At 41.1% G+C, this 9,785-nt stretch overlaps 1 protein-coding gene across 3 annotated transcripts in view; it reads left to right on the top strand.

Annotated features, from left to right (window-relative positions):
* The window catches only part of LOC132101176 (reelin-like), a 121,627-nt gene that overhangs the window by 62,077 nt on the left and 49,765 nt on the right, over positions 1–9,785 (top strand). For all 3 annotated transcript variants that reach the window (XM_059505888.1, XM_059505887.1, XM_059505886.1), the window contains exons 8-14: positions 8–59; positions 445–541; positions 740–980; positions 2,150–2,295; positions 2,588–2,739; positions 7,879–7,994; positions 8,195–8,403. In XM_059505888.1, coding sequence (XP_059361871.1) covers positions 8–59; positions 445–541; positions 740–980; positions 2,150–2,295; positions 2,588–2,739; positions 7,879–7,994; positions 8,195–8,403 — 1,013 coding nt within the window. The remainder of the gene's footprint in view (positions 1–7; positions 60–444; positions 542–739; positions 981–2,149; positions 2,296–2,587; positions 2,740–7,878; positions 7,995–8,194; positions 8,404–9,785) is intronic.

Raw genomic sequence — 9,785 nt, 5'->3', positions numbered from 1 at the left:
CTTTCAGACTACAGTGGCTCTGAACACGAGCACAGCATCAGTCCTGCAGTTTGCCTTCGGTGAGTGTCACCGTCCTCCTGCGGTTACTGTAGCTCACCATTCTTCAGCTCAGACTGGCTTACAGCTGAACACTTTGCAAAAAATTATGCATTTTTGTCAGTACAAATATCATCAAATAGCATTCTTACATCAAGATCATTTTATTTGAGATGCAAAATGACTTTTGTCCAAATGTACATGTCAGAAAACAAGTCTTATGTCATTTTGCACCTCAAATGAATGTTTCTTGATTTAAGAATGCTTAGATATTTTTACCAAAATACTTAGCAAATCACATTTAACTGTATGTATTTTTCTGTATGAAGTTGGCTTAATAAATGAAGTTATTAAGCCAAGTCAACTCTATTCTAATGTGTGTAGTTCTTGTGTTCATTTGTTGTTCAGGATCTGGTTCTTGTCGGTTCAGTTACTCAGATCCCAGTATCATTATCTCCTGCGGTCTGAACTCCTCTGATGACTGGATCACCTTGGAAAAGATCAGGTTTTACTTTATTTTAGGAAATGGCTCCCACACACTCACAGTATTACTGTTACCATTACTGTATGTAAAAACTTCATGAGCAGTGCATGGATTTGTGCTATGAAAACTCATAATTTAATGTTACATATGTCTGACTGAGCTTGAGCACTTGGATGTTCAGTTCTCCAGTGTTTTTATCTGAAGTATTTGGTCTCGCAGGGCTCCCACTAACAGCAGCACGGTGGTTCATCTCCTGCCATTGCCTCCAGGCTGTAGAGGAGAGGCCATTCATCTGCGCTGGAGTCAGGAGCCGTCCGTGGGGCCCGATGGTTATGAGTCCTGCTGGGGCCTCGATAACATACTGGTGCTAAACACGGCCAACCGGCCCCCGCTGCTGGAGGACAGCCTGGACCCTCTGGACACGGCCAACTGGCTCTTCTTCCCCGGAGCCACAGTAAAGGTACATGACTAAATAATCTCATCCAGCAAACTAGAAACCATCCAACGTGAAACAGCTCAAAACGAGTGCTTATTATGAAAATAATGTACTATGCATAATATACTATAATATACTGCTTAATTGCATCTTAACTGCAATAAAATCTAAATGTATTATAGACTTGATTTATATTAATGTCACGTGTAGGTTTTGCAAAACAAAGTGCACGATGAAGGAGTATAAACAAAGAGTGTTTTTAATAATCCACAGGAGAGAATATGCACAGCCAAACACAAAACCATATGAAAGCAGACAAAGGAATCTAAAGGGAACACAGACTTAAGTAACAGAAACTTAATTGGGAGAAGTGAAACGGGTCTGGAGCTAATGAATCAAAAACCATGGAAACAAACATAGCAGGAGCAAGGAAACAGAAAACTAAACCAAAACAGATCATAGATGTGACAATTAAATTGCAGTTAGTTTTTTTTGACCCACTTCAGTAGGACTTCTTTATCTTTATATGTAATTTCATAATTACTTATACTGTCTTTGAAGTATGGTTAAAGTTACTGCTGAATGTGCTGACAAGCATTTATGGTAAACTAATATATGCTTTAATTCATTTCTATTCAAATTTGAGTGACATATTTAAATATATATTTAATTACACAAATATGACAAAAAGATGATTAAAACATAATGGTTTAAAATGTACTTTAAAATAAAATGTTTATTTTGACAAGTGTGTTAACAATTTCAGCCATTAAAGTGTTTATCTACAAGTCACTTAAACGGTCTTTTATTTCATTGTTATTATATTAACAATTTTTAAATATGTACTACAAGCACAAATTCAGTACCATCAAGCAGACTTCTTTTACATGAGGTATAGCTTATGAACACTTTCATTGCAGAGTTGAGTTATGGTTTAAGGTCACAAGGTAAAGCACTAATATGATGGGTTGAGAACACAAGGCCACAGCTTTGACAGGGTAATTTCTTACAGCAGCCTAGCATGTGTTTACCCAGCCCACCTTAGCACACAGGTCTGTTCCCCATAAATGTCCCAAGGCAGAGGCTGTCATTAATGTCTTCTCCATCTGCTCTGTAGTCATGCAACATGGAGATTTCAGTTTTGTCAGAATCATCTGTAGCACTGTAAAGCTTCCTCTCGATTCATTCAACAGCATGCTTGTCAGTCAGAGGGAAACTCCTTGTACTTTCATGGCGGAGAGGGATTCGAGTACACCTTTGCCTCCACACGAGACGTGGACCTACACCGTGAAGAGGGGCGCAGCTACTGGGAGGAAGACTTTGAGAGTTCACTGACTGGGTGCGTCTTACAACTGCCAGCAGATAAGATTGGGATTCGTGCTAGTAGATTACTTTTGTGAAATAGTATTTTAACAGTAGTTAAGTCAGTCAGTAGACTAACATACTGGTGATGTTGATATTTCAGTTTAGATATCTTGGAGCTCTCAAGACAAATTTGATATCCAAACGCAAAAATTTGGGTTACTGACAAGTGTATCAGCTGCTGTTGCAACAGTTTATCAACAGTTTCTTGAAGAAAAGAGTATTATATGTAGGTGGGTGTGATAGTAAGCGCTGTGTGTGACCTGTAGATGGGAGGTTGATGGAGCGGTGAATGGAGTTCAGTGTGGAGAGGTGGAGTCTGGATCTGCACTCGTCTTTCTCAAAGATGGACAGAGGAAGGTGTGCACACCGTACATCAACACCACCGCCTACGGAAACCTGCGCTTCCACTTCACCATGGGTATGATTTACACTTGTACATGCACATCATGTTGATACTGAGGTGTGTTCACTGTCTGATCCCTTTGTGTTCAGTGTCTGATCTCTGTGTTCAGTGTCTGATCCCTTGGTGTTCATTGTCTGATCTCTCTGTGTTCAATGTTTGATCTATGTTTGTTCAGTGTTTGATTCCATGTGTTCAGTGTCTGATCTCTGTGTGTTCAATGTCTGATCTCTCTGTGTTCAATGTTTGATCTCTGTGTGTTCAGTGTCTGATCTCTATGTGTTCAGTGTCTAATCTGTGTGTTCAGTGAATGACCTCTGTGTGTTCAGTGTCTGATCTCTGTGTGTTCAGTGTCTGATCTCTGTGTGTTCAGTGTATGACCTCTGTGTGTTCAGTGTCTGATCTGTGTGTGTTCAGTGTCTGATCTCTGTGTGTTCAGTGTCTGATCTGTGTGTTCAGTGTCTGATCTCTGTGTGTTCAGTGTCTGATCTCTGTGTGTTCAGTGTCTGATCTCTGTGTGTTCAGTGTCTGATCTCTGTGTGTTCAGTGTATGACCTCTGTGTGTTCAGTGTCTGATCTCTGTGTGTTCAGTGTCTGATCTCTGTGTGTTCAGTGTCTGATCTCTGTGTGTTCAGTGTATGACCTCTGTGTGTTCAGTGTATGACCTCTGTGTGTTCAGTGTCTGATCTCTGTGTGTTCAGTGTATGACCTCTGTGTGTTCAGTGTCTGATCTCTGTGTGTTCAGTGTCTGATCTGTGTTCAGTGTCTGATCTCTGTGTGTTCAGTGTATGACCTCTGTGTGTTCAGTGTATGACCTCTGTGTGTTCAGTGTCTGATCTCTGTGTGTTCAGTGTATGACCTCTGTGTGTTCAGTGTCTGATCTCTGTGTGTTCAGTGTCTGATCTGTGTTCAGTGTCTGATCTCTGTGTGTTCAGTGTATGACCTCTGTGTGTTCAGTGTCTGATCTCTGTGTGTTCAGTGTATGACCTCTGTGTGTTCAGTGTCTGATCTCTGTGTGTTCAGTGTCTGATCTCTGTGTGTTCAGTGTCTGATCTCTGTGTGTTCAGTGTCTGATCTCTGTGTGTTCAGTGTCTGATCTCTGTGTGTTCAGTGTATGACCTCTGTGTGTTCATTGTATGACCTCTGTGTGTTCAGTGTCTGATCTCTGTGTGTTCAGTGTCTGATCTCTGTGTGTTCAGTGTATGACCTCTGTGTGTTCAGTGTCTGATCTCTGTGTGTTCAGTGTCTGATCTGTGTTCAGTGTCTGATCTCTGTGTGTTCAGTGTATGACCTCTGTGTGTTCAGTGTATGACCTCTGTGTGTTCAGTGTCTGATCTCTGTGTGTTCAGTGTATGACCTCTGTGTGTTCAGTGTCTGATCTCTGTGTGTTCAGTGTCTGATCTCTGTGTGTTCAGTGTCTGATCTCTGTGTGTTCAGTGTCTGATCTCTGTGTGTTCAGTGTCTGATCTGTGTTTAGTGTCTGATCTCTATGTGTTCAGTGTCTGATCTCTGTGTGTTCAGTGTATGACCTCTGTGTGTTCAGTGTCTGATCTCTGTGTGTTCAGTGTCTGATCTCTGTGTGTTCAGTGTCTGATCTCTGTGTGTTCAGTGTATGACCTCTGTGTGTTCAGTGTCTGATCTCTGTGTGTTCAGTCTATGACCTCTGTGTGTTCAGTGTCTGATCTCTGTGTGTTCAGTCTATGACCTCTGTGTGTTCAGTGTCTGATCTCTGTGTGTTCAGTGTCTGATCTCTGTGTGTTCAGTGTCTGATCTCCGTGTGTTTTCAGTGTTTGATCTCTGTGTTCAGTGTCTGATCTCTGTGTGTTCAGTGTCTAATCTCTGTGTGTTCAGTGTCTGATCTCTGTGTTTTCAGTGTTTGATCTCTGTGTTCAGTGTCTGATCTCTGTGTGTTCAGTCTATGACCTATGTGTGTTCAGTGTCTGATCTCTGTGTGTTCAGTGTATGACCTCTGTGTGTTCAGTGTCTGATCTCTGTGTGTTCAGTGTCTGTTCTCTGTGTGTTCAGTGTCTGATCTCTGTGTGTTCAGTGTCTGATCTCTGTGTGTTCAGTGTCTGATCTCTGTGTGTTCAGTGTCTGATCTCTGTGTGTGTGCAGTGTCTGATCTCTGTGTGTTCAGTGTCTGATCTCTGTGTGTTTTCCATGTTTGATCTCTGTGTGTGCAGTGTCTGATCTCTGTGTGTTCATTGTCTGATCTCTGTGTGTTCAGTGTCTGATCTCTGTGTGTTTTCAGTGTTTGATCTCTGTGTGTGCAGTGTCTGATCTCTGTGTGTTCAGTGTCTGGTCTCTGTGTGTTTTCCGTGTTTGATCTCTGTGTTCAGTGTCTGATCTCTGTCTTCAGTGTCTGACCTCTGTGATCAGTGTCTGATCTCTGTGTGTTTTCAGTGTTTGATCTCTGTGTTCAGTGTCTGACCTCTGTGATCAGTGTCTGATCTCTGTGTGTTTTCAGTGTTTGATCTCTGTGTTCAGTTTCTGATCTCTGTCTTCAGTGTCTGATCTCTGTGTTCAGTGTCTGATCCCTTGGTGTTCATTGTCTGATCTCTCTGTGTTCAATGTTTGATCTCTGTGTTCAGTGTTTGATTCCATGTGTTCAGTGTCTGATCTCTGTGTTCAGTGTCTGATCTCTGTGTGTTCAGTGTCTGATCGCTCTATGTTCAATGTTTGTTCTCTCTGTTCAATGTCTGATCTCCGTGTGTTTTCAGTGTTTGATCTCTGTGTGTTTTCAGTGTTTGATCTCTGTGTTCAGTTTCCGTTATCTGTGTTCATTGTCTGATCCCTGTATGTTTAGTGTCTGATCTCTGTGTTCAGTGTCTGATCCCTTTGTGTTCACTGTCTGATATTTGTGTTCATTTTCTGATTTCTGTGTTCAATGTCTGATCTCTTTGTGTTTTCAGTGTTTGATCTATGTGTTCAGTGTCTGTTATCTGTGTTCATTGTCTGATCCCTGTATGTTTAGAGTCTGATCTCTGTCTTCAGTGTCTGATCTCTGTGTCTTCAGTGTATGACCTCTGTGTGTTCAGTGTCTGATCTCTGTGTGTTCAGTGTATGATCTCTGTGTCTTCAGTGTATGACCTCTGTGTGTTCAGTGTCTGATCTCTGTGTGTTCAGTGTATGACCTCTGTGTGTTCAGTGTATGATCTCTGTGTGTTCAGTGTCTGATCTCTGTGTGTTCAGTGTCTGATCTCTGTGTTATCAGTGTCTGATCTCTGTGTGTTTTCAGTGTTTGATCTCTGTGTTCAGTGTCTGACATCTGTGATCAGTGTCTGATCTCTGTGTGTTCAGTGTCTGATCTCTGTGTGTTTTCAGTGTTTGATCTCTGTGTTCAGTGTCTGATCTCTGTGTGTTTTCAGTGTCTGATCTCTGTGTTCAGTGTCTGATCCCTTGGTGTTCATTGTCTGATCTCTCTATGTTCAATGTTTGATCTCTGTGTTCAGTGTTTGATTCCATGTGTTCAGTGTCTGATCTCTGTGTTCAGTGTCTGATCTCTGTGTGTTCAGTGTCTGATCTCTCTGTGTTCAGTGTCTGATCTCTGTGTGTTTTCAGTGTTTGATCTCTGTGTTTTCAGTGTCTGATCTCTGTGTGTTCAGTGTCTGATCTCTGTGTGTTCAGTGTATGACCTCTGTGTGTTCAGTGTCTGATCTCTGTGTGTTCAGTGTCTGATCTCTGTGTGTTTTCAGTGTTTGATCTCTGTGTGTTCAGTGTCTGATCTCTGTGTCCGGTGTCTGATCGCTTTGTGTTCATTGTCTGATCTCTGTATTTTCAGTGTCTGATCTCTTTGTGTTTATTGTCTGATCTATGTGTCTTCAGTGTCTGATCTCTGTTTTCAGTGTCTGATCTCTGTGTTCAGTGTCTGACCCCTTGGTGTTCATTGTCTGATCTCTCTATGTTCAATGTTTGATCTCTGTGTTCAGTGTTTGATTCCATGTGTTCAGTGTCTGATCTCTGTGTTCAGTGTCTGATCTCTGTGTGTTCAGTGTCTGATCTCTCTGTGTTCAGTGTCTGATCTCTGTGTGTTCAGTGTCTGATCTCTGTGTGTTTTCAGTGTTTGATCTCTGTGTGTTCAGTGTCTGATCTCTGTGTGTTCAGTGTCTGATCTCTGTGTGTTCAGTGTATGACCTCTGTGTGTTCAGTGTCTGATCTCTGTGTGTTCAGTGTCTGATCTCTGTGTGTTTTCAGTGTTTGATCTCTGTGTGTTCAGTGTCTGATCTCTGTGTCCGGTGTCTGATCGCTTTGTGTTCATTGTCTGATCTCTGTATTTTCAGTGTCTGATCTCTTTGTGTTTATTGTCTGATCTATGTGTCTTCAGTGTCTGATCTCTGTTTTCAGTGTCTGATCTCTGTGTTCAGTGTCTGATCCCTTGGTGTTCATTGTCTGATCTCTCTATGTTCAATGTTTGATCTCTGTGTTCAGTGTTTGATTCCATGTGTTCAGTGTCTGATCTCTGTGTTCAGTGTCTGATCTCTGTGTGTTCAGTGTCTGATCTCTCTGTGTTCAGTGTCTGATCTCTGTGTGTTCAGTGTCTGATCTCTGTGTGTTCAGTGTCTGATCTCTGTGTGTTCAGTGTCTGATCTCTGTGTGTTCAGTGTATGACCTCTGTGTGTTCAGTGTCTGATGTCTGTGTGTTCAGTGTCTGATCTCTGTGTCCGGTGTCTGATCTCTGTGTGTTCAGTGTCTGATCTCTGTGTCCGGTGTCTGATCGCTTTGTGTTCATTGTCTGATCTCTGTATTTTCAGTGTCTGATCTCTTTGTGTTTATTGTCTGATCTATGTGTCTTCAGTGTCTGATCTCTGTTTTCAGTGTCTGATCTATGTGTTTTCAGTGACTAATCTTTGTGTGCTCGGTGTCTCACCTGTGTGTGCTCATTGATATTTGTGTGTTCAGTTACTGATCTCTGTGTGTTCAGTGTCTGATCTCTGTTTTTAGTATCTGATCTCTTTGTTTAGTGTCTGATCTGTGTTTTCAGTGTATGATTTCTATGTTAAGTGTCTGATCTATGTGTTCTCAGTGTCTGATCCCTGTGTGTTCAGTATCTGATCTCTCTGTGTTCAGTGTCTGATTTCTGTGTTTTCACTGTCTGATATCTCTGTGTTCAGTGTCTGATCCCTGTGTTTCAGTGTCTGATCTCTGTGTTCGATGCAGGGGGTGGAGACTGCGATCCTGGAGAATCCAAAAAAAATAATGTGGTCCTGTTTGGTCGTTCAGAGGGCAGTAAAGATCATGTGCTTCTGGACATACTTCCATACTCAGCCTACAGGGTAGAAACCTAATACAGTATATATATAGTCAGTATAGTATGTATATACTCTGATAGATTTAGGGTTACATAATCATTTTAAACAGTTGACATGCTCTGTACAGAATCTATCATTCAACTATTTATCTTATTTCCTTTGTGATTTACTGTGTCATGTTTCCATCTGTATACACCTTGATTTCTCATGGATCTCTCTTCCAGACTCCTACAGTTGTCTCAGTTGGTTTGCCCACAGAACTTCAGACTCCAGTCACTCAGTTTTGTCTAGAACAGAAGTTTCATGGTGGAGCAAACCGTCACGTTTGGGCTGTGGACTTCCTGCAGCTGCTGCCGGTGCTACCTGGAGCAAACACTCACCTGGTGCAGTTCTCAATCAACCTCGGGTGTGGAGCCTATCAGCCAGCCAACAGGTGACTAGATCATAAAACAATTTTAACCCAAAAATCATTACTTACTCACCCTCATGTCATTCAAACCTGCATGGCTTCTTTCTATGGAAGCATATGGGTAGCATTATTCAATTTGGAATGTAATATGCAAAATGACAATGCAATATGTAAAATGGCAATGCATTTCTGTATTTACATTTACATTTTCCAATACATTTGTGCAACGTTTGGTGCAAAATGAAAATTAAATTACATTATTTTAATTTGCCATTTCATACACCAGTTTTAATATGTAAAATGAATACTAATTTTAACGCTTTATAAGTTGCAAAATGAAAATGAAAATGTATTACAGAAATGATTAGATATGTCTAACATGTTCAAGCAAAAACTGTGGCAAAATGATCATTTAAATGCTATTTCTCTTAAATGCATTAACACTCACAGTCAAGACACTTACGATAGCATTTTCATTCAGTGTCCCGCAATGAATGTAGCAAAATTCAGCCGATCACGTGTCCGCCCCCCCGCGCCATGTCAATCACTGCGTGAACAAGGCATGGCTTGCAGAAGGTCAGAGACTCAAATCTCAAGAAGAGGATTCAAGTGAGAGAACATGGAAAAGACCGTTGGTCCGTGTACGTTTTGATCATTTCGGTTTATGGCTTCAATATTTCATTCGCACTTGTGGGCGGAGCTGAAACGCTGCTTTCATCTGATTGGTCGAATCGCTCCAGCTTCAGCTCGGTCTTTTCATTCTTTCAGGCAGAATAAGAGTCAGTGCGAGTGAAGCACTGTAATGTATGAAACTACACTCACTGTTAATTAGCATAATAATTGAATCAGATGTACCAATCAGATGAAAGCAGCGTTTCAGCTCTGTCCACAAGTGTGAATGAAATATTGAAGCCATAAACCGAAATGATCAAAACGTACACGGACCAACGGTGTTGTCCATGTTCTCTCACTTGAATCCTCTTCTTGAGATTTGAGTCTCTGACCTTCTGCAAGCCATGCCTTGTTCACGCAGTGATTGACATGGCGCGGGGGGGCGGACACGTGATCGGCTGAATTTTGCTACATTCATTGCGGGACACTGAATGAAAATGCTATCGTAAGTGTCTTGACTGTGAGTGTTAATGCATTTAAGAGAAATAGCATTTAAATGATCATTTTGCCACAGTTTTTGCTTGAACATGTTAGACATATCTAATCATTTCTGTAATACATTTTCATTTTAATTTTGCAACTTATAAAGCGTTAAAATTAGTATTCATTTTACATATTAAAACTGGTGTATGAAATGGCAAATTAAAATAATGTAATTTAATTTTCATTTTGCACCAAACGTTGCACAAATGTATTGGAAAATGTAAATGTAAATACAGAAATGCATTGTTATT

The sequence above is a fragment of the Carassius carassius genome, chromosome 23, assembly GCF_963082965.1.
Source record: "Carassius carassius chromosome 23, fCarCar2.1, whole genome shotgun sequence".
Classification (NCBI taxonomy): Eukaryota; Metazoa; Chordata; class Actinopteri; order Cypriniformes; family Cyprinidae; genus Carassius; species Carassius carassius.
Note: the sequence above shows the minus strand (reverse complement) of the source record. Positions and strands in the feature narration are given on the sequence as shown.